Source organism: Gorilla gorilla, chromosome 16 (assembly GCF_029281585.2).
Source record: "Gorilla gorilla gorilla isolate KB3781 chromosome 16, NHGRI_mGorGor1-v2.1_pri, whole genome shotgun sequence".
Taxonomy (NCBI): domain Eukaryota; kingdom Metazoa; phylum Chordata; class Mammalia; order Primates; family Hominidae; genus Gorilla; species Gorilla gorilla.
Genome location: NC_073240.2, coordinates 27,862,772 through 27,887,440, shown reverse-complemented (window position 1 = coordinate 27,887,440; position 24,669 = coordinate 27,862,772). Strand labels below are relative to the sequence as shown.

At 37.2% G+C, this 24,669-nt stretch overlaps 1 protein-coding gene across 5 annotated transcripts in view; it reads left to right on the top strand.

The window, feature by feature from the left end:
* GABRB3 (gamma-aminobutyric acid type A receptor subunit beta3) overlaps positions 1-24,669 on the top strand; it is a 230,802-nt gene that overhangs the window by 152,520 nt on the left and 53,613 nt on the right. For all 5 annotated transcript variants that reach the window (XM_004055859.5, XM_004055858.5, XM_055364222.2 and 2 more), the window contains one exon: positions 125-345. In XM_004055859.5, the coding sequence (XP_004055907.1) occupies positions 125-345 (221 nt within the window). The remainder of the gene's footprint in view (positions 1-124; positions 346-24,669) is intronic.

The window sequence follows — 24,669 nt, the reverse complement described above, 5'->3', positions numbered from 1 at the left end:
GGCATCCATTTCTCCTGGTTATTCACTGTAGAGCCTAGATTGCAACCTGAATTTGGCTGGTCGTGGAGGAAATACACCTGTGGCTGAGTACAAACTAACTTTCTTTCTTTTCTTTTCCCCCCAGGATTATACCTTAACCATGTATTTTCAACAATATTGGAGAGATAAAAGGCTCGCCTATTCTGGGATCCCTCTCAACCTCACGCTTGACAATCGAGTGGCTGACCAGCTATGGGTGCCCGACACATATTTCTTAAATGACAAAAAGTCATTTGTGCATGGAGTGACAGTGAAAAACCGCATGATCCGTCTTCACCCTGATGGGACAGTGCTGTATGGGCTCAGGTCTGTGTGCCTCTTCAGGGCCAATTTTGCTGTTGCATGGTGCATGGGTGTTGAATATCTCACTTGAGATGATTATCGTAAGTGAGGCAATGACCTCAGATAAATTAGGAAGCATCTATGAAGCACTAAAGCTTTGCAGAAAAAAAAATCTCATAACCATAAAATTTGGGGCATTACTGTTATTGTAAATAGTCATCAAGCAGTTGAAAAACAGCCACCTTTGGATCAATTGTATGTAATTGGATTGCCATGTCTAAGAACACAGATTCCCTCAGGATGGATTTTCCATATCATAGCCACAGAGGCCTGTAATTAATATCGCCCTGACACTGCAGTGGCTTCAGTGAAGTTTTTTTCAAAGCTGTCTGCACAGTTGAAAAAAAATGTCTGTTGCGCAGATTGTAGGGTTTACTCTCTACGGAGCTTTATTGAGGTAGTGCCACGAATATTTATGGGAATGACTAAGTGAGAGGTTTCCTGATGAGAAACATCTCTCTCCAGCTCTCATAATATAATCACTCAAATCAGGAAACCAGGCTGCCTTCCTGAGTCCCAGTGAGGAGGCCCTGGGCTTCCCTGGTTGCCCTGGAAACCGCCAGGCCTTTCCATAGAGCTCCATCCCAGCTGGTGGTCAATTATTTTGAATATCACCTTGCTAAATGGTGCTCTTAAAAACCTTCTGTCTCTTGCATAGATTTTTGCCTGATTTTTGGGTTGTTTTATTTAGAACAGTATTTTGTGTGTATGTGTGTCTGTTTCTTGCTCTCCTGGCCTAAAAGTGCCCTTGAGACCCTCTAGCAGTGGCTCTCAGTGTTGAGTGGGACACATGTGGATAGCTTGGAGAAAAGATGTATCTGAAAGTGTTGTGAGCCCAGAGCCTTTGAACTAAGACTTTGACAGCTATAAGCGAAATCATAACAGTATATATTTAAATCCACATCCCTGGGACTTTCATGCCTCAAGATGGGTAGAGTGAATGATTTAACATAGCCTCAAATAGAACGTGTGAGTGACTTTCTCAGAACCGCAGTATAGAGAGCAGAATTTGGGATTTTAGCAAAATCAGATGTTTTTAGTGGTAAGTGGCACGTGTCAGCCAAGCCATGGTGTTCCTTTAAAAAGAGTCTAGCCTGGAGTTTCTTTGGGAGGTTTTCAGCATTTTATGTTTTTGCCTGAAAATGAGACCTGTGGTTGTAAAGCTCCGGAGGTTCAGGTTCTGATAAGTGCATCAGCTATACAAAAGACTATTCAGAAGTCCTGGGAATGTAGAATGAGGAGCCATTTACCTGCCCCCACACCCAAAAAAACTAAAGTGAAAGAAGCTGATATGTGTGTGTAAATGCATGTGAGTTTGTGTGTGTGGGTGTGTGTTGAGTTTTGGGTGTGTGCGGTATGTGATGTGTGTGGTGTGTACTTTGTGTGTGTGTGTGGTGTGTGTTGGGTTTGTGTGTGTGGTATGTGTTGTGTTGGTGTGCATTGTGGATGTGTGTGGTGTGTGTTTTGTGTGGTAATGTGTGTTATAGGTGTGTGCACATGTGTGTGTGATGGGGAAGAGCAAAAAGAAGCAAATATCAACAAAAATTAATCTAGGAATTTTTGGCTTTTTAAACAAAACATGCTATTTCAGTTTTCTCCACTTTTATTTTTGCATTCTTTATTTTTTATTTATTTATTTTTATTATTATTATACTTTAAGTTTTAGGGTACATGTGCACAATGTGCAGGTTAGTTACATATGTATACATGTGCCATGCTGGTGCGCTGCACCCACTAACTCGTCCTCTAGCATTAGGTATATCTCCCAATGCTATCCCTCCCCCCTCCCCCCACCCCACAACAGTCCCCAGAGTGTGATGTTCCCCTTCCTGTGTCCATGTGTTCTCATTGTTCAATTCCCACCTGTGAGTAAGAATATGCGGTGTTTGGTTTTTTGTTCTTGCGATAGTTTACTGAGAATGATGATTTCCAATTTCATCCATGTCCCTACAAAGGACATGAACTCATCATTTTTAATGACTGCATAGTATTCCATGGTGTATATGTGCCACATTTTCTTAATCCAGTCTATCATTGTTGGACATTTGGGTTGGTTCCAAGTCTTGGCTATTGTGAATAGTGCCGCAGTAAACATACATGTGCATGTGTCTTTATAGCAGCATGATTTATAGTCCTTTGGGTATATACCCAGTAATGGGATGGCTGGGTCAAATGGTATTTCTAGTTCTAGATCCCTGAGGAATCGCCACACTGACTTCCACAATGGTTGAACTAGTTTACAGTCCAACAGTGTAAAAGTGTTCCTATTTCTCCACATCCTCTCCAGCACCTGTTGTTTCCTGACTTTTTAATGATTGCCATTCTAACTGGTGTGAGATGGTATCTCATTGTGGTTTTGATTTGCATTTCTCTGATGGCCAGTGATGGTGAGCATTTTTTCATGTGTTTTTTGGCTGCATAAATGTCTTCTTTTGAGAAGTGTCTGTTCATGTCCTTCACCCACTTTTTGATGGGGTGGGTTGTTTTTTTCTTTTAAATTTGTTTGAGTTCATTGTGGATTCTGGATATTAGCCCTTTGTCAGATGAGTAGGTTGCGAAAATTTTCTCCCATTTTGTAGGTTGCCTGTTCACCCTGATGGTAGTTTCTTTTGCTGTGCAGAAGCTCTTTAGTTTACTTAGATCCCATTTGTCAATTTTGGCTTTTGTTGCCATTGCTTTTGGTGTTTTAGACATGAAGTCCTTGCCCATGCCTATGTCCTGAATGGTAATGCCTAGGTTTTCTTCTAGGGTTTTTATGGTTTTTAGGTCTAACGTTTAAGTCTTTAATCCATCTTGAATTGATTTTTGTATAAGGTGTAAGGAAGGGATCCAGTTTCAGCTTTCTACACATGGCTAGCCAGTTTTCCCAGCACCATTTATTAAATAGGGAATCCTTTCCCCATTGCTTGTTTTTCTCAGGTTTGTCAAAGATCAGATAGTTGTAGACATGAGGTGTTATTTCTGAGGGCTCTGTTCTGTTCCGTTGATCTATATCTCTGTTTTGGTACCAGTACCATGCTGTTTTGGTTACTGTAGCCTTGTAGTATAGTTTGAAGTCAGGTAGCGTGATGCCTCCAGTTTTGTTCTTTTGGCTTAGGATTGACTTGGCGATGCGGGCTCTTTTTTGGTTCCATCTGAACTTTAAAGTAGTTTTTTCCAATTGTGTGAAGAAAGTCATTGGTAGCTTGATGGGGATGGCATTGAATCTGTAAATTACCTTGGGCAGTATGGCCATTTTCACGATATTGATTCTTCCTACCCATGAGCATGGAATGTTCTTCCATTTGTTTGTATCCTCTTTTATTTCCTTGAGCAGTGGTTTGTAGTTCTCCTTGAAGAGGTCCTTCACATCCCTTGTAAGTTGGATTCCTAGGTATTTTTTTCTCTTTGAAGCAATTGTGAATGGGAGTTCACTCATGATTTGGCTCTCTGTTTGTCTGTTGTTGGTGTATAAGAATGCTTGTGATTTTTGTACATTGATTTTGTATCCTGAGACTTTGCTGAAGTTGCTTATCAGCTTAAGGAGATTTTGGGCTGAGACAATGGGGTTTTCTAGATATACAGTCATGTCATCTGCAAACAGGGACAATTTGACTTCCTCTTTTCCTAATTGAATACCCTTTATTTCCTTCTCCTGCCTAATTGCCCTGGCCAGCACTTCCAACACTATGTTGAATAGGAGTGGTGAGAGAGGGCATCCCTGTCTTGTGCCAGTTTTCAAAGGGAATGCTTCCAGTTTTTGCCCATTCAGTATGACATTGGCTGTGGGTTTGTCATAGATAGCTCTTATTATTTTGAGATACGTCCCATCAATACCTAATTTATTGAGAGTTTTTAGTATGAAGGGTTGTTGAATTTTGTCAAAGGGCTTTTCTGCATCTATTGAGATAATCATGTGGTTTTTGTCTTTGGTTCTGTTTATATGCTGGATTACATTTATTGATTTGCGTATATTGAACCAGCCTTGCATCCCAGGGATGAAGCCCACTTTATCATGTTGGATAAGCTTTTTGATGTGCTGCTGGATTCAGTTTGCCAGTATTTTATTGAGGATTTTTGCATCAATGTTCATCAAGGATATTGGTCTAAAATTCTCTTTTTTGGTTGTGTCTCTGCCCGGCTTTGGTATCAGGATGATGCTGGCCTCATCAAATGAGTTAGGGAGGATTCCCTCTTTTTCTATTGATTGGAATGGTTTCAGAAGGAATGGTACCAGTTCCTCCTTGTACCTCTGGTAGAATTCGGCTGTGAATCCATCTGGTCCTGGACTCTTTTTGGTTGGTAAGCTATTGATTATTGCCACAATTTCAGCTCCTGTTATTGGTCTATTCAGAGATTCAACTTCTTCCTGGTTTAGTCTTGGGAGAGTGTATGTGTCGATGGATAAATTCCTTGACACATACACTCTTTGTTTTTTTTTTTACCAGAAGTAGAGTATGTCAGTCTGTCTCTGTATGTCTTTGTTAAAAGCAAAGAGCTTTAACTCTGTTAAAATAGAATTATGTAATACATGAAAAAGCTCTGTAATAAATTCCACAACTCTTTGAAAATGTTGGATTTTAGGTAAGAGTAAGATCAACCAAGAAAATAAAAATTGTAAGTTCATATGTAAATGTTAAATAATAAAGTAATAATAAGCCATGGGAAACCTTTAGTAGTAAACTTTATATAATAACCTAAAAAAGCATTAGTCAAATTTATATCCATCATGCCTCTCAAACAGCCTCTTAAATCAATAAATGGATTTTTAAGTAAGTAGCTGGTTTTTTTTTTCAAGTGTAGTATAGGTATACTCCTTAGCTCTTTATTTAGAGCATCATATTTTTGAAACACTTCTTCAGAGTTATATGGACCTGGATAAGCTGTCATAAAGAAAATCTCCAAAGTGCAGACTGACCACCACATTCTTCATGTGTTTAGCAGCTAAACTTACATCATCTGCTCATTAGAAATTGGCTATTCTAGAAATTTCTGCCTTGATATTTAAAAAACATGTAGCTCTAGAGATTGATTTGAACTACTGGACAAAAGAGCAAATTAATAAGTCTCAACCCTGATCATTAAACTCATATATGCATTTTCTTTGCTATCCTATGTAAACTTCAGTACCATTTATATATTTTACACGTGACTTTTGATAAAAGTGCTCACATGGATCAGCCACCCTCCATCCTCTCCTTGGCCCCAAGGCCCACCTTCCCTCCCATGTCTTTTTACTGTTGCACTGGCTGGATGGTGACATGGCAGGCCCGGAGTGGGCCAGTGTGTGTAACCCAACAATGCATTGCATCCTTTTGGTAAGTAGGTACTATGGCCCTGGCCTGGAAGAGGTCTGGCACAGCTGAGAACACTGAAGTTAAATTCCCCATGGTGGAAGGTTTGCAGAGAGCTGGGGTTGTTCCTGCTGTTCCTGCTTATAATGTACTGCTGGGGAAGGTCCTGCCCAACAGAGATTGCTTTCCTACTGATTATGTGCTTGAAATACTGGTTGGACTGGCTGTATCACTGAGACCTTCAGACTGAATTTCTCTCACCCCTGGACACTGGGATTGGCTCTCACCTTGTCTATCCAGCAGTAGCCTACACTGGTAGGTCAGTGACCACTTAGCTCCTCTAGGCTTCTTTTGTTATTCATGCCCAGCCATTATGGGAACAGCATCAGTGGGCTTTTGCTTTATCTAGGCTAGATGAAGACCTTTGGCTGTAGATGAGCTGTCCGTGACGTAGGTTTGTACGTAAACTCAGCCTTATTCTGGGAAATCATTAATCCTTAACTCTGATGACTCTGCAAAAGTAGTCACTGACCACTCATGCAGATGCTTGAGAGTGATCACATTCTTGTAGTGATAAAAGGTTGTTTTAAATCATGAGCCATTTTTCCCATGATTCTTGTAGCCCCTTGAGCTTGAAACTTGGGGTAACACCAGCTTGCTCTTCTTACCAGCTTGAGCTCAGCTGAATACGACGGTGAACTGAGATCCCTGCACCAGCTTGTCAGCATGTGATGGGAGAGAATGCTCTGGACAGGATATGCATGCCATCCTAAAATAAAACATAAATCCTTGACAGTTTCCTTTGGACAGTCAAACCATTTAAGGAACTAGGAAGATCTTGGCTGACTAAGAGACTAATGGTCCTTTGTCCTGTCCCAGTCACAGCTTTTCTGTTTTCTTTGATGCTGCACTGAAGTTTTCTTCTATTTGTAAAAAAGGCAGAGTTATCATCCCTTTTCCTAACTTTCTTTTTCAGTCTCTTGGCCCTCGGATGTCATTGAATGTCTCACCTTGCATCATTAAGCATACTTTGTAATGTGGTCTTTTCTTCATGCCATACATGTTGTATCTTCTTATCATTTCTCTGATGCTATGAGTTGGTGAGGGAGGGTTCACAAAATGGTATTCAGTTTGCTCCAAAAAGCACCTGGGAATCTGAGGCTGAGTCATCAAAGCAACATAATCCATATTTTGCCTGAGAAGTGTATTGCAAAACCTGTTGGACAGTACATTATAAAGTTCCCACTTGTGGCTAAAAATTGCTTTAAGTTGGCAAAATTGCCATTTCTATACTTAAAGATTGAAAGCAATATTAAAATGAAGCCAGAACTTATATCAGAAGATTCAAATTAAGTCATCGAATTCGTTTGACTAGCATCGTATTCTGAAACTATTTTATACGGTGGTTCTGTTAAAATACTTTTCTCCTCAGAAAAGATATCAACTCACAGAGGTATTAGGTCTCGTGTGATTTTTATGCAGCTGTCCCTAACTCCCAAACCCTTGTTTTGTCACCATCTCCCAAATTATGCAACTAAAAAGCATATTGATAAATTTCTTACCAGATGGGATTATGCCAATTTACACTTCCAGCAGCAATAAAGTATATATTAGCTTTAGGATTGTGATGGCTGCTTTGGAATTTATTATTACTCAGGCTACTGCAAGTAATCTATCCATTTTCTTCATCTCTCAAAGCTGGTGAAGATTGCCTGACTCACTTTAAATTCTGGCTTATACACTTCTCTGCTCCCCACCCCCAGCATGTTTTATCCTTCCCCTCCTTATAAGGACTCTTCTCACCTTCTCTGCAAACTCTCCCCTCACTTGGATTTAATGAGGTTACTTCAGACTTTAGTTGGAAACACAGAAACTTCATCTTTGCATTACAAAGAGCCCACCTGAGCTATCTGTTGGCTCATTCTTTGCCTCCTTTATCAAAATGGGGAGCAGCTCGGCATCCTGACCATTTCCAAAATGAGCTTCACCTTGGCACCCTGTCACTACTGGAGGACTTGGCTCCTGCAGTCCTGACCTCACCCTTTCTGCTACTTTCCTCCTCCCTCATCATGCTTCCAGTACACACACTTTCCTTCTGCTCTTCAGAAACATCAGGCATGCCCCTGTCCTAGGGCCTTTGCACATGCCCTTGCTGTATATGGCTACACTGTGTCTAGATGGTTATGTGTTGAGCATCATTAGAAGGTAATCAGGTAACTAAGGATTGCTCAGCTGTCACACTGATAGGGAGAGCACTTCTCTGATCATTCATTCACTTTGTATTACATTACCTTTCTGCATTGTTATCATAGCACTTATCCAGAGCTGACGTTATCTTGTCAGTTTATTGCATTTCTTACTTATTGACTCACTATTCCCATCCATGATGATGGGGAAGCCACTATGAGAATATAAACTCTTTGAGAAAAGAATGGTTTCTGTCTTATTGATTATTCCATCCCCAAATTCTAGAGTAGTGCTTCATGGAAAAAAAAAAGTATGGCATGACAGTTAACTTTGAATTCCATTTAGCCTTTCCATAGTACTTATATTTTCATATTTTCCATTTAGGCGTTCAGTCCCTTGGAATTTATCTTGGTGTAGGATGTGATGTAGCTATCCACATTTTTGTTTCCTTCCTTCCTTCCTTCTTTCTTTTTCTTTCTTTCCTTCTTTCTTTCTTTTGAGATGGAGTCTCACTCTGTTGCCCAGGCTGGAGTACAGTGGCATGATCTCGGCTCACCACAACCTCCACCTCCCAGGTTCAAGCGATTCTCCTGCCTCAGCCTCCCGAGTAGCTGGGACTACAGGTGTGCGCTACCATGTCTGACTAATTTTTGTATTTTTAGTAGAGATGGGGTTTCACTATGTTGACCAGGCTGCTCTCGAACTCCTAACCCCGTGATCCACCCGCCTCAGCCTCCCAAAGTGCTGGGATTACAGGCATGAGTAACTGCACCCAGCCTGTTTGTTTCTTTTGAGACAGGGTCTTGCTCTGTTGCTCAGGCTGGAGTACAGTGGCACAATCATGGTTCATTGTTACTTCCAACTCCCAGGCTCTAATGATCCTCCTGCCTCAGCCTCCTGAGTAGCTGTGACTGAAGGTGCAGGCCACCACAACCAGCAATTTTTTGTTTTTTTTTGTGAAGATGGGGTTTTATTATGTTGCCCGGACTGGTCTCAAACTTCTAGCTTCAAGCAGTCCTCCAGCCTTGGCCTCCCAAAATGCTGGGATTATAGGCATGAGCCACCATGCCATGTCCAATTTTTTGTTCTTAAATGCTTAGCTATTTGTCCTAATAGTTACCAGTTTATTCTTCCACGTTAACTTTAGAATCATTTATTTTATCAAATTCCTAAAAGTATAGCTTGTGTTGTTTGTTGAAATTATGCACATGTAGCACTACTTTGGCAAGAGCAAAAGATATACTATATTCAATGTTTCTTGCGTGAACATGGCATGTCCGCATTCATGTCTTTGTTTATGGCTTTTAGTAAAGTTTTGTCATTTACTCCACTGACTGCTAAACTTTCCATTTTTAACTTAACATTTCTTGCTAAACTTACTCCACTTTTTGAAAGTGTGATGCTCTTAGAAGTGGAATCATTGCTCCATTATTTTTCTAGCTGGCTTTCCCCAGTATGTGGGAAGGCTCATGGTCAATTTGTATATAACTACCTTTAAGTATGCATCTATCAAAAATTATATCTAGTCAGTCTGATGTTTCATTATTTTCAACAGTTTAGTTAATCCTGATTATTTTAGTCTTACAATCATATTGCTTATAATGATGATTTTTAATCTTCATTTTCAATTGTTTTTATTCTTATTTCTGTTTTATTGTATTTCTACCTTCCAGAACAATGATAACCAGTGATAACAGTGTTAATATCAGCACATTTTTCACTGCAATGGGTGCTTCTTGTGGCCCACCATGAAGGATGAGCTGCACTTTTAGTTTAATGTAACTATTCCGTATTCTTTTACTTCCATTGTTTTTTGTTCCTGATATATAAATTAGTATCTTTAAGTCCACCAACACCACTATGCGTTTTGTGCAATTTAGAAATTACTTCAGGCATGTGACTAGTAAGCATGTTAGTGCTAATATTATCTGTGCAGAGGAGCAAGTACAGTGTGAAATAAAGGAATGCGAACATTTATGTGAAATGTGTATTCATGCTAAATCTGTCTTTAGGCTTAACTCTATTAAAAAGGAATTGTCAAACTGCCAATGTATTTCATTACAATATTTCTTATTTACTTTCATCAACGCTAAGAGCTTTAACTATGACCAATGTTAATTAAACCAACTTCTCCAATTTTCTATCTCATTTTAAAACAATTATTATCTAAACTTTTTCAACTTTCTAGTTCCTCTGCATGTACATGAAGATAGACATACAGAGAAACAAACAAAAAAAATTACGTATGCCTTACACAGACATGCTTGGACTTTCTGTTTTTTCATACATTTTCTGTTTTTTAAGTAACCAGTCATTTTACTTTAGGACAAAAATTTAGCATAGGCCATAATTTGAAACAACTTTGAGATCAAATCTGAATTAGACAAAAGTTATTCTTTTATTCAATAAGTACACATCTTCTTTGGCGTATTTTATATACAAAATTATTCACTGCAGTTCTTATTCTTAATAATATTAAATTTTGTGAAAACCTAAGAAGCAAGAAATCCTGAACTGCCTATCAAATGTTAGCATTTTATATATGAGAACCATTCTATAATTTATAGAAATGTTTCCTCATAATTTTTATTTGACTAGAAATGACCCAGGCATCCAATGAACATGAAAAGAATTTTAAGGTTTGAAATTACACAAAAAGTTCACCTACAAGGATTTATTCTATTTACATTTACTCAAGCCTTTCATTTTTTAAAGAGTTTATCTAGATTAATTCTGAGAACTGAGATATTATACAAAACTAGTTATCATTTCCAGTTACTTCCTTGTTCGCCATTTTTTAAAATAGTCTGTGAATATCAGGTGTTCACCTATGTAAGAACCTTAAGGTTAAATACATGGGTATTTTTGCCAATAACTCAGAAGATTCGGCTGTTTTCATTAAATCAACAAGCCTAAATTAGTCATTTCTCAAACAATGTCACATAAACAAAGATCATTTTGTTTTGGCTGAGTTATAATTTTATAACCTTCTGTGCTAAATTCTGACACCTCAAAATATCTAGCAGAGACAAATATAAAACCCAGACAAAAATGTATGCTGACAATTCTGAAGACATTGCTATTTTCATCTTTTACTTTGGAACTCTAGCAATGAGATAGCAATACAAACCCATGAGTTTACGAACAGGTTTACATGCTTAAAATTTGTTCTGATAGGTAATCCAGTGAAGGCTGTGAACCACAGTTTTAGGTAAAGCAGTTTCCAGTTAGGCTCCAGAGATCACTGGGGCCAAGCAGTACTACAGAAGATCATCACATAACTCCATCCCACTTTCCCATTTAACAGCAAAATGAGGTCCATAGGGAGCCCAAACTTCTCCAGATTCTAAAGAATACTGGGGTCAAACAGTATTATAAAAGAATATCAGCTTATCAAATTCTGATTTCCCATTACTATGTTGATACATACACAATCAACCACCAAAACACAATCCACCTGCTGCAACAACCAACACATTTATGATCACGGAACCAAAATCTGTTACTGAAATACCAGGGCTTTGGTCTAGGTCTGGCTACAAGCCACACAGAAAGCCAATCACTAAGATGAGTGTTGGCAAGGAGGAAGGCTTCCTCCGGGTGCTTCAGCTGAGGACATGGGAGATCAGTCTCAAATCCATCTCTTCAACCAACAAAAATTAGGGGTTTATATGCAGTTTTTGCTATTACTTTTAATGGCAAGAACCACAATTACTTTTGCACCAACCTAATATATTAGAAGGGAAAAAGAATCTATATATGGGAAAACAGTAATTAGGGAGGGATAAGGAAGAGGAGTTGGTCAACAGGAAGCAGATCAGGCAATCATGATGTGTGAAGGGTCCGGCCTCTCATTGTCCAGATGTGGTGAGCCAGTATGTTTCAGTTCCTTGATACCGTCTGCAGGACCTGATGGTTGGTTTCCAGAGAAAAGAGCTCAAGTAAGACAAATGTAAGTTTTTCGAGTTTGAAGATGGGGAGGGTCAATTTCTATGGTTACTCAAAAAAAACTGTAAACAACAGTTCTATGGGACAATTGGGTCAGTTTCAGAATAATTAAATCAAGTGAGTTAACGTATTTATCTAGCTAGCTAGTATTTGAACTAAACTTTTTTTATGGTAAGCACATTTCAAATTTATTCTCTCAGCAACTTTGAAATGTATAAAACTCTTATTAACTATATTCACCATACTCTTCAATAGAACTTAAAAATAACATATTCTTCCTGCCTAACAGATTTTTAAAAAATAATATGGGAAGTCCTTTATTTTATTATGTGACACTATATAGCAGCTGCCTAACCACACAATGTAGACATGAATTGGGAAGATGGCTCAGAAATAGCCGTACTAGTGACTCAAGTAGTTAGCTTATACAATAAAAGGAATGAGTTTTGACTGACTTATGAGAGTTTTAAAATGCGTTTTATATTGAGTAGATTTGTTTCATGTTTTCTTAAAAGAATTATTGTATTGAACCAAAAATAAACTAGATATAGTTTGTTCACATAATGAATCTACGTTCGAAGACATGCTTACAGATTACCATTTGATAATCATTGCCCCATTCCCCCCATCCTCCGTTCTCTGTAACCACTGTTCTGTTCTCTGCTTATATGAGTTCAACTGTAGATCCCACAAACAAGTGAGAATATGTGGTATTTCTTTCTGTGACTGGAGTAATTCACTTAGTATAATGTTCTCCAATTCCATCAGTGTTGTCCCAACTGACAAAATTTTTTTCTTTATTAATACTGAGTAGTATTCCATTGTGTGTGTGTGTGTGTGTATCATTAAAAAAATCAATTTATCTGTTGATGGACACTTAGGTTGATTCCATAACTTGGCTACTGTTAATAGTGCTTCAGTGAACTTGGGAGTGCTAACATCCCTTCAGCAAATTTATTTCAAATCTTTCGGGTAAATACCCAACAGTGGGATTGCTGTAGCATATGGTAATTCTATTTTAAGTTTTTTGAGTTTTCCATAATGTTTTCCATAATGACTGCACTAATTTGCATTCCTACCAACAGTGTACAAGGGTTCCCTATTTTCCACATCCTTGCCAACACTTATCTTTCATCTTTTTGATACTAGTCATTCTGACAGGTATTAGATGTTATCTCATTGTAGTTTCAATTTGTGTTTCCCTAATGATTAGTAATGTTGAACTTCTTTTCATATGTCTTGGTGGCCATTTGCATGTCTTCTTTTGAGAAATGTCTCTTTAGGTCCCTTCTCCATTTTTTAAATTGAGGTTTTTTTTGTTTTCTTGCTGTTGAGTTGTTTGACTTCCTTAAATATTTTGGATATTAACCCCTTAATGGATGGATTGCTTGCACATATGTCTTCCATTCTGTTGGTTGTCTTTGTATAGTATTCATTGTTTTTGGTGCAGAAGCTTTTTAGTTTGATGTAGTCTCATTTGTCCTATTTTTGCATTTGTTGCATCAAATCAAATTTTAAAAATCATTACCCAGCCTAATGTCATGTAGTTTTCCCCCTATGTTTTCTTTTAGTAATTTAACAGTTCCTAGTTACATTTAAGTTTTAATCAATTTTGAGTTGATTTCTGTATATGGTGTGAGATAAGGGTCCAATTTCATTCTTTTGAATGTGGATATTTAGTTTTCCCAACATCATTTATGGAAGAGATTATTCTTTTCCCATTGCATATTCTTGGCACTTTTGTCAAAAATCAGTTGAAAGTACATGAATGGGTTTATTCTGGGCTCTCTAGTCTATTTCATTGGCTGATGTGTCTTTTTTTTTTTTTTTTTGCCAGTACCATGCTGTTTTAATTACTATAGCTTTGTAGTATAGTTTGAAATAAGGTAGTGTGATATCTCCAGCTTTGCTCCTTTTGCTATGATTGCTTTAGCTATTTTGGGTTTTTTGTTTTGGTTCCATATGAATTTTATAATTTTTGTTTCTATGGAAAACTACATCAGAATTTTGATAGGGGTTACAATGAATCTATAGATCATTTTGAGTAATGTGGACATTTTAATAATAGTAATCCTTCTAATACAGATATATTTCATTTGTATCTTTTTTTATTTTTTTTTTGTGAATGTTATAGTTTGCAGTGTACAGGTCTTTCATTTCCTTGGTTAAATTTATTCCTAAGTATTTTATTTTATTTTATTTGAAACTATTGTAAATGGGATTGTTCCCTTATTTTTTTCAGATAGTGTTAATTTATAGAAACACTACTATTAATGTTTTTTGTAAGTTGTTTTTTATATCCCGTAAGTTAACTGTTTTGTTTTGTTTTGTTTTGTTTGTTTGGTGAGTGTTTTTTTTAGACAGGGTCTCCCTTTGTCACCCAGGCTAGAATGCAGTGGGGCAATTATAGTTCACTGTAACCTCAAACTCCTGGGCACACAGAATCTGCCCACCTCAGGCTCCATAGTAGCTGTCACTAAAGGTGTGTGCCACTACACCTGGCTAACTTAAAAAGACTTTTTGTAGAGATGGGTCTTGTTATGTTACTCAGGTTACTCTAGAATTTCTGGTCTTTAACAATCCTCTTGCCACATTGATTTTACTTTTAAATTAGTTATATCAGTTCTTTGGTGGAGTCTGTAGATATACATAGATAAAAGTAAAACTTAAGCCAAATTAAATGTAAGAGAGTTTAATTGAGCAATGAACAATTTGTGAATCAGGCAGCCCCTAGAATCATAGTAGATTCACAGAGACTCCAGGGGTGCCTCGTGGTCAGAACAAATTTATAGACAAAAAAGGTAAAGTGAGGTACGGGAATCAGAAGTGAGGTACAGAAACAGCGAGATTGGTTACAGCTCGGCGTTTGCCTTTTTTGAATGCAGTTTGAACATTCAGTAGTCTTTGAGTGGTTGAAGTATGGCCGTGGGGATTGGCCAACACTCAGCCATTGTTAGAGGTGCATACTGTTAAGTTAGGTTTTCAACTTTGTCTGACTATTAAGCTAGGTTACAGTTCATCCAGAAGGACTCAGATATAGAAGTGTAGAGTCCTTCTCGGCCATATTTAGTTTGCTTTAAGCATATCTATCTATCTATCTATCTATCTATCTATCTATAGATATATCTATCTATCTATAGATATATCTATCTATCTATAGATATATCTATCTATCTATAGATATATCTATCTATCTATAGATAGATATGTATGATATATATGATAGATATATGATAGATATTTATGATTACATTGACAATTTACCTCTTCTTACTTGTTCTTTTCCGATTTGCATGCCTTTTCTTTCTTTCTTTTGCCTAATTGCTCTAGCAAGGACTTCTATTATTGTGTTGAATTAAAGTGGTAAAAGTAGGCATAGCTTTCTTGCTCAATATCTTAGAGAAAAGGTTTCAACATTTTACCATTGAGTATAATGTTAACTATGGGCTTATCATATATAGCTTTATCGTGTTGGAGTATATTTCTTCTATTCCTAATTTGTTGAGAATATTTTTTCAATTTTTTCAATTTTTAATTTTTGTGGGTACATAGTAGATGTCTATATTCATGGGATACATGAGATATTTTGGTCCCGGCATGCAGTACATAATAATCACATCATGGAATATAGGGTATGCATTCCCCTAAGCATTTACTCTTTGTGTTACAAACAATCCAATAATACTCTTTTAGTTATGTTTAAATGTACAATTCAATTATCCTTGACTATAGTCCCCCTGTTGTGCTATCAAATATTAAGTCTTATTCTATTTTTTTGTACCCATTAACCATCCCCACCTAATATGGTTTTGATCTGTGCCCCTGTCCACATCTCATGTTGAATTGTAATCTCCAGTGTTAGAGGAGGGGCCTGGTGGGAGGTGATTGGATTGCCGGGCTGATTTCCCCCTTGCTGTTCTCGTGATAGTGAGTTCTCAAGAGACCTGGTTGTTCAAAAGTGTGTGGGACCTTCCCATTTGCTCTCTCTTCCCCATGTTCTGACCATGTAAGATGTGCCTCCTTTGTATTAGACTTCGGCTGTGTTGTATGTTTCCTGAGACCTCCCTAGCAATATTTCCTGTACAGCCTGTGGAACTGTGTGCCAATTAAACCTCTTTTCTTTATAAATTACCCAGTCTCAGGTAGTTCTTTATAGCAATGCAAGAACTGACTAATACACCACCTGTTCTCTGTCTCCCTGTACCCCCACTACACTTACCATCCTTCTAGTCTCTATCTCCATGAGTTCAATTGTTTTGATATTTAGATCTCACAAATAAGTGAGAACATGTGATGTTTGTCTTTCTATGCCTGGCTTATTTCAATTAACATGATGACCTCCAGTTTCATCCATGTTGTTGCAAATGACAGAATCTCATTCATTTTTATGATTTGGACTTATACAACAAGTACTCCATTGTGTGTAAGTACAACATTTTCTTTATCCATTCATCTGTTGATGAAAACTTAGGTTGCCTCCAAATCTTGGCTGTTGTGAACTGGGTTTCAACAAACATGGAAATGTAGATAATTCTTCAATATACTGATTTTTCACCTGTTGGGTGTATACCAAGCAGTGGGATTCCTGGATCATATAGTAGATCTATTTTTAGTTTTTTGAGGCACCTCCAAATTTTTCTCCATGGTGGTTGTACTAACATACATCCCCACCAATAGTATTCGAGGTTCCCTTTTCTCTACATCCTTGCCAGCAGTTGTTATTGAATGACTTTTGGATAAAAGTTATTTTAACTGGGGTGAGATGGTATCTCATTGTAGTTTTGATTTGCATTTCTCTGATGATCAGTGATGTTGAGATTCCTTTTGTATACCTGTTTGCCATTTGAATGTCTTCTTTTGAGAAATGTCTATTCAACTCTTTGTCATGTTTTAATTAATGACACTTTGTTCTATAGAGTTGTTTGAGCACCTTATACATGCTGGCTATTATTCTCTTATCAAATGGGTAGTTTGCAAATATTTTCTCCTGTTTTGGGGCTTATTCTGTTACTTTGTTGATTGTTTCCTTTGCTGTGCAGAAGCTTTTTAACTTGATGTGATCCCATTTGTCCCTTTTTGCTTTGTTTACCTGGCTTGTGGGGTGTCACTCAATATTTTCTTTTTCCCAGACCAATGTCCTGGAGAGTTTCTCCAATGTTGTCCTTTAGCAGTTTCATAGTATCAGGTCTTGTATTTAAGTGTTTAATCCATTTTGATTTGATTTTTGTATAAGGTGCGAGATAGGGGTCAAGTTTTGTTCTTCTGCATCCGGTTATCCAGTTTTCCCAGGACCATACATTGAAGAGACTGCCTCTTTTCCAGTGTATATCATGGCAGCTTTGTCAAACATGAGTTTACTGTAGATGTATAGATTTATTTCTGGGTTCTGTATTCTATTCTGTTGGTCTGTATGTCTGTTTTTATGCCAGTACTATTCTGTTTTGATTACTCTAGCTCTATATTATAATTTAAAGTCAGGTAATGTGATTTCTCCAATTTTGTTCCTTTTGCTTAGGATAGCGTGGGCTATTCTGAGCTTCTTATGATTCCATATAAATTTTAGGATTGTTTTTTCTATTTCTGTGAAGAATGTCATTGGTATTTCAATAGAGATTACATTGAATCTGTAGATTGCTTTGGGTAATATGGACATTTTAACGATAATGATTCTTCCAATCTGTGAACATGGAATACCTTTTCGTTTTTTTGTGTCCTCTTCAATTTATTTTATCAATGTTTTATACTTTTCATTGCAGAGATCTTTCATTTCTTTGATTAAGGTAATTCATAGGTATTTAATTTTATTTGTGGCTATTGTTAATGGGATTTTTTAAATTTCTTTTTTAGATTGTTCACTGTTGCCATATAGAAGTGCTACTTGTTTAGTATGTTGATTTTGTATCCTGCAACTTTACTGAATTTAGCAGTAAACAAATAATTCTTTCATGGAGTCTCAAGGTTTTCCAATTATAAGATTATACCATCTGCAAACAAGGATAATTTGACTTCTTCCTTTCTAATTTGGATGTCTTTTATTTTTCTCTTGTTTGATTTCTGTAGCTAGGACTTACAGTACTATGTTGAACACCAGTGGTGAAAGTGAGATTCCTTATCATGTTCTAGATCTAAGAGGAGAGGCTTTCAGTTTTTCCCCATTCAGTATGATACTAACTTAGGGCTTGATATATCAGGCTTTTCTTATGTTCAGGTATGTTCATTCTATCTTAGTTTTTTTAGTGCTTTTTTATCATGAAGGGATGTTGAATTTTATGCAATGATTTTTTAGCATCAGTGGAAATGATGATATAGTTTTTGTCCTTCATTCTGTTGACACAGTGTGTCACATTGATTAATTTGCATATGTTGAACCATCCTTGCATCTCTGGAATAAATACCATTTGGTCTTGATAAATGATTGTTTTAACATATTCTTGAATTTCGTTTCCTAGTATTTTGTTGAATATTTTTGCATCAATATTCATTAGAAATATTGGCCTGTAGTTATTTTTTGTTTGTTTTATTTTTTGTTTTTGTATATATTTTTCTGGTTTTGGTATCAGGGTGATACTGGCTTCAGAGAATGAGTTTGGAAGTATTTCCTTCTTTATTTTTTGGAACAGTTTGAGTAGGATTTACATTAGTTCTTCTTTCAACGTTTGGTAGAATTCAGCAGTGAAGCCATTGGGTCCCAGGCTTTTCTTTACTGAGAGACTTTTTATTGTGACTTCAATCTTGTTACCTGTTATTCATCTGTTAGGTTTTGGATTTCTTCGTGGTTCCATCTTGGTAGGTTGTGTCTAGAAATTTATCAATTTCTTTTAGATTTTTCAGTTTATTGGTAAATAGTTGCTTATAGTAGCCACTGATGATCCTTTGAATTTCTGCAACATCAGTTGTAATGTCTCCTTTTTCACCTCTGATTTTATTTATTTTCATCTTCCCTCTCTTTTTTTGTAGTTAGTCTGGCTAAAGGTTTGTCAATTTTGTTTCTCTTTTAAAAAAACTTTTAGTTTCATTGAACTTTTGTATTGCTTTCTTCATTTCAAATTCATTTAGTTCTGCTCTGATCTTTATTATTTCTTTTTTTCTATTAATTTGGGGTTTTGTTTGCTCTTGCTTTTCTAGTAAAGATACATCAGTGGAAATGGTTATTTAGTTGAAGTTTTTCTTTTTTGATGTAGACACTTACAGCTATAAATTTCCCTTTTAGTACTTACCGCTTTTGCTATATACCATGGGTTTTGGTATGTTGTGTTCCCATTATTATTTGTTTCAAGACATTTTTCAGTTTCTTTCTTAATTTCTTCATTGACCCCCTGGTCATTCAGGAACGTATTGTTCAATTTCTGTGTGCTTATATAGTTTCCAAAATTCCTCTTATTATTGATTCATAGTTTCATTCTATTGTGGTCACAGAAGATGCTTGGTATTATTTCAGTTTCTTTCAATGTTTTAAACTTGGTTTGTGACCCTAACATATGATCTATCCCTAAGAATGATCCATGTGCTGAGAAGAAAAATGTGTATTCTGTAGTCATTGAATGAAATATTCTATAAATATTTATTAAATCCATCTTTGTTCTATAGTGCAGATTAAGTCTTATGTTTCTTTGTTGATCTTCTATCAGGGAGATTTGTCCAATGCTGAACGTGGCTTGTTGAAGTCTTTAGTCATTTCTGTAAGGACGCCTGTCTCTCTCTTTGGCTCTTATAATATTTGTTTATGCATCTGGATGCTCCAGTATTGGGTTCATATATGTTTGCAATCATTAGTTTCTCTTGATAAGTTGACCCCTTTATTATTATATGGTGACCTTCTTTGTCTCTTCTTATATGTTTTGTCTAGGAATATAATTTGTCTGATATATGTACAGGTACTCTTGCTTTTATTTGGTTTCACTGGCATGGAGTATCTTCTTCCATTCCTTTATTTTCAGTCTGTATGTGTCTTTATAATAAGGTGTATTTCTTGCAGGCAATAGATCATTAGGTCTTGTGTTCTCAACCATTCAGCCACTCTATGTATTTTGATTACATCATTTATTCCCTTTACCTTCAATGTTATTATTGATTAATATGGACTTACTCTTGCCATTTTGTTGTTTTCTGGTTCTTTTGGAGTCTTCTCTTCCTTCTTTCTTCTTTCCTGTCTTCCTTTTTGTGAAGGTGATTTGCTCTAGTAGTATGATTTAGTTTCTTGATTTTTATTTTTTATGTATCATTGTATATTTTTTGATTTGAGGTTGCTATGAAGCTTGCAAATACTGTCTTATAACTCATTATTTTAAGCGGATGACAACTTAACACTATTGCATGAACAAACAAAACAGTTGAAAATAAAACTTTGTCTCTACTTGGTAACTTTTTGTTATTTCTCTTTTTTTGAATAGTTAATCCATTTATATTTGAGATAATTATTGATAGGTAAGATCTTACTACCATCATCATGTTAGTTATTTTCTGGTTATTTTGTAGATGCTTTGTTTCTTTCTTCCTTTTTTGTTGTCCTCCTTTGTGGTGGCTTTCTGTAGTAGTATGCCTTGAATCCTTTCAATTTTTTTTTTTTCTTTGAGATGGAGTTTCACTGTGTCGCCCAGGCTGGAGAGCAGTGGTGCGATCTCAGCTCACTGCCACCTCTGCCTCCCGGGTTCAAACAATTCTCCTGCCTCAGACTCCTGAGTAGCTCGGATTACAGGTGCCTGGCTAAGTTTTGTATTTTTAGTGGGGACCGGGTTTTGCCATGTTGGCCGGGCTGGTTTCAAACTCGACCTCAGGTGATCTGCCTGCCTCGGCCTCCCAAAGTGCTGGGATTACAGGTGTGAGCCACTGCGCCTGGCCAAATCTTTCTATTTTTATTTTGAGCTTCTTCTAAAGATTTTTGCTTTGTGCTTACCATGAGCCTTATGTAGAACATCCTATACTTACAGCATCTCATTTCAAGCTGATAACAGCCCATTTTGATTACATACAACTGTACACTTTTACTCCCCCACACACACATTTTATGCTTTGATATCAGAATTTACCTCATTTCGTGATGTGTTTTCCCTGACAATTTATGGTAGCTATAGTTGTTGTTAATAGTTTTGTTATTTAACCCTCATACTAGAGATAACATCTTACACATCATCATTACTAACCTAGAGTATTCTGAATTTGATACTGTTTTACTTATATCATTGAGTTTTATTCCTTCATATGTTGTATATTACTACTTTTTGGCTTTTTGTTTCAGTTTAAAGAATTCCCTGTAGCAATTCCTGTAAGGCAGAGCTAGGAGATAGTGATGTCTTTTACATTTGTTTGTCTGGGAAAGTTTTTATTTCTTTGTCGTTTCTAAATGACAGCTTAACTGGATAAATATTCTTGGTTGATAGTTTTCTTCCTTTATCATTTTGAATATATCATACCACTCTTTCTTAGAATGCAGGGTTTCTGTTGATGAGTCTGCTGATAGTCGTATTGGCACCTCTTATATGCGATATGTTTCTTATCTCTGGATGCTTTTCTTCTTTTTCTTTGTTTTTGATAATTGGTAGTTTGATTATTATATGTCTTAGTGTACTTTATTTGGGGTTGAATTTGATTGGTGACTTCTGTATTTCCTTAACTGGATGTTGGTATCTATTACTAGATTAAGAACGTTTTCAGCCACTATTTTTTAAAATATGCTTTCTGGCTTTTTTTTCTCTTCTACTTCTGCAAATCCTATTATGTGACTGTTTAGTCTCTTGATGATGTTCTATGATACCCAGAAGCTTTCTTCATTCTTTTTAAATCTTTTGTTGTTCTTGTTTATCTGACTGGATAATTTCAAATATTTTGTCTTCCAGCTTACTGATTCTTTCTTCTGCTTGGTACAGTCTGCTGTTGAAATTTTCTATTAAATTTTTTAGTTCAATCATTGTAGTCTTTATCTTACAGATTTGTATCTGGTTCTTTTCTATTCATTCTATTTCTTTGTCAATGTTTTGCTTTGAGTATTGTTTTTCATATTGTATTAAATTTTATCTCTCTATATTGTTTTAGTTCACTGAACTTCTTTCTGAATATTATTCTTAATACTTTACTAGTCATTTTATAATCTCCATTTCTTGAGGGTTCATTGTTGAAGCTTTATTAATTCTTTTAGAGGTGTCATGATTTCTCGATTCTTTTTAATCCTTGTGTCCTTCCATTGTGGTCTGCACATTTGAGGAGATAGCTCTTCTTCTGGCCTTTACAGGTGTTTTTGTTTTTGTTGTTGTTTTGTTTGTTTTTCTGTTTGGCAGTGATAGACCTTCACTATCTCATCCTCTCTGCCTTCTAGCCTGTGATTCTGAAAGGCCAGCTCATGACAACCTTGCACAGGCAGAGCTTTTCAATTCTGTGGTTGATGGGTCTCTGCCTTTGCTTTGATGTTGAATGAAGCTGCTGACTGTGCTCTACTCTCTGGTGAGGCTACTGGCTGGACTCTGCTATCAGGCAGAGCTGCTGGCTGGTTACTGTGATGGTTCCTGGTCAGGCTGGTTATGGACTGTATTCCCTGGCTGGGCACTTTTGCTATTTGGGATCTGTAGTTGAGCAGGGCTGCAGGCCAGGCCCTGAGTTTAGGTGGGGTCACTGTTCAGGATGGGTGGAGCCCATCCTGATGTGGAATCACCTTTTTGTTGAGTTCAGTAGCTGTTTGACCTCCCAGCTCAAGCTGGAGGAGCTGGATGCTGATGGAAAGGTCTAGCCCCGTTCCATCTCTGGAATGTGCAAAGATAGAAGTTTCCTTACCAGGTGGGGTCATTGAGTGGACTTTTGGCTAAATGGAACACTGCTTGACTTTCTGGTTTAAGCTAGTCTAGCCCCTTCACTTTTCTAAAGTGCATAGAAGTGGGAGTCTCCCTTCCTGGGCAAGGTCATTGCGCAGGCTTTTTGGCTGAGTGGAATCATCTTGACTTCCTGGGTCAAGCTGGTCTAGCTTCCACACTTCTCCAAAATGTGCAGAGGTGGGAGTCTCCCTGCCTGGGCAGTGTCATTGGGTAGGCCCTGAGGCTGAGCATGTTGACTAGCCATCTAGAAACTCGAGCTAGGTTAAACTTCCCATTCTGTTTCTGATGGCAACCAAATCAGCTTTGTGGCTAGTTTATGAGGTGTGGTTTGGTGCCACAGCTGGGAGAAACAGAAGTACCACCCAGATTTGTTTGCTGGTGACTATGACCTCTGCCTCTTTTCTTTGTTTCTATCTAACCCTGGGCAATCTAGCCATGTTATTTCCCCCTAATGTTCTTTGTGAGGTGAAACTAGGGTGAGCTTCCTGGGAAGCCTTTCCAAATGCTTGGAAAATGGGATGACTGCCTCCAATTTTCTTTTCCCCGTGTAGAATATGTGTGCCCATAGAAATCCTTTTTCATCTGGCATCCTGCTGACTTGGGGAAGGGGAGTGCAGTCAAAGTAAGACCTTTCTTTTTACTCTTCTAATTTGGATTTCAATCAGTTCTGCAGACCAAATGGATGTCTCAGGCTTGTTTCAATATTGAAATTTTCAAAAGGATGTTCTGGTCTGTAGACAGTGGCTATTTGATCTTTCTTTGTGGGGTGGAGGGGTGAAGGTGGAATCTGACATCCTATTCCACCACTTGGTGACATCACTTCCCCCACCCAATCCATTCAGTTTCTGGGATAAATCCTATTTTATGTTGATGGGTAATCCTCTTATAAAAACTTTAATTTCACTTTGCTCTTGGTTAATTTACCATTTTTTTTTTTTTTTTTGCTTAAAAATTCTTATTCGACCAGTTTATTGATTAAAAAAAAAACTTGTGATCTAGTCATAATGCAGTTATACCCTACTATTAAACTTTGTTCAGGGAGGTATAAAATTTCTCTACCTTGGTGAAATTTGGACAGATGTCATGGTTTTCTGCCAATGTTTTGGTAAAAGTTGTTTTCTATCTTTATGTTACACAGGTATTCTCAGTTCAGTGTTTAATACTAAATTCAGAGTTAGCATTAACATTTTCCCTTTCCACAGCCCATTTGTACTTCAGGCTGGAAGCCTGCAGTGGCAAAGAGCAGGGACTTGGGGCTTCTCAACCTCTCTGCCTTCTACTTTCTCTTTTCCCTACCCCTACCCAGTATGATAAATTACATATGACTTCCCTAATTTTAAAGATTTAATTTTGAGGGTGGAGAAAAAATGGATAAGAAGTTTTACATTAACTGATACTGTTTTCTGGTGGCTTCATACTCTGACTTGGAAAATATTGAAAATTAACTCTTCTCAGAGCTTTCCAGCAAATTCCTTGACTGAAATTGGGTATTGGTGGTGGAGCCAGTAGGCAGGTTTTCTATTCCATGGAATTTCTTGGGGCTTTTGTTAGCTCTAAGAATGTATCCTTCATGGTCATCTTCCATTTCTCTGCTCATCTAGGCAGCTCTATTGTAGAGGATCCATGATAAATCCAGGACCTCCATTTCATCCATGTAGCTCATGTGTGTGCAACAGGAAATGTGCCTGCATTCTTCGTAATCTGAAAGGCCAACTCCTGTTCAGTCTCCTCTATCTTGTCACCTTAACAACACTTTTCTCAGGTGTAAAGTAGGCACCATTACTCCTTGTATGCCACTTGGAAGGTGCCAACCTTCCTTCAAGATGTGTGTAAACTCTCCCAAGAAACCTATTTCCAAGTTCCCTCTTTGTCATCTAACATCATGGCTTGGCTGAAGTTTCTAAGAAACATGAGCCAATTTATTGAAATTTCCTAGATAAACTATCCAATGTAGAGGTGGTAGTAGGAAGCCCTGCAATGGTTTGAGTGTCCCCTCCAAAACTCCTTGAGTTCCAAAACTCACTGAATCCCCAATGTGGCAGCATGGAGAGGTGGGGCCTTTAAGAGGTGATTGGGTCATG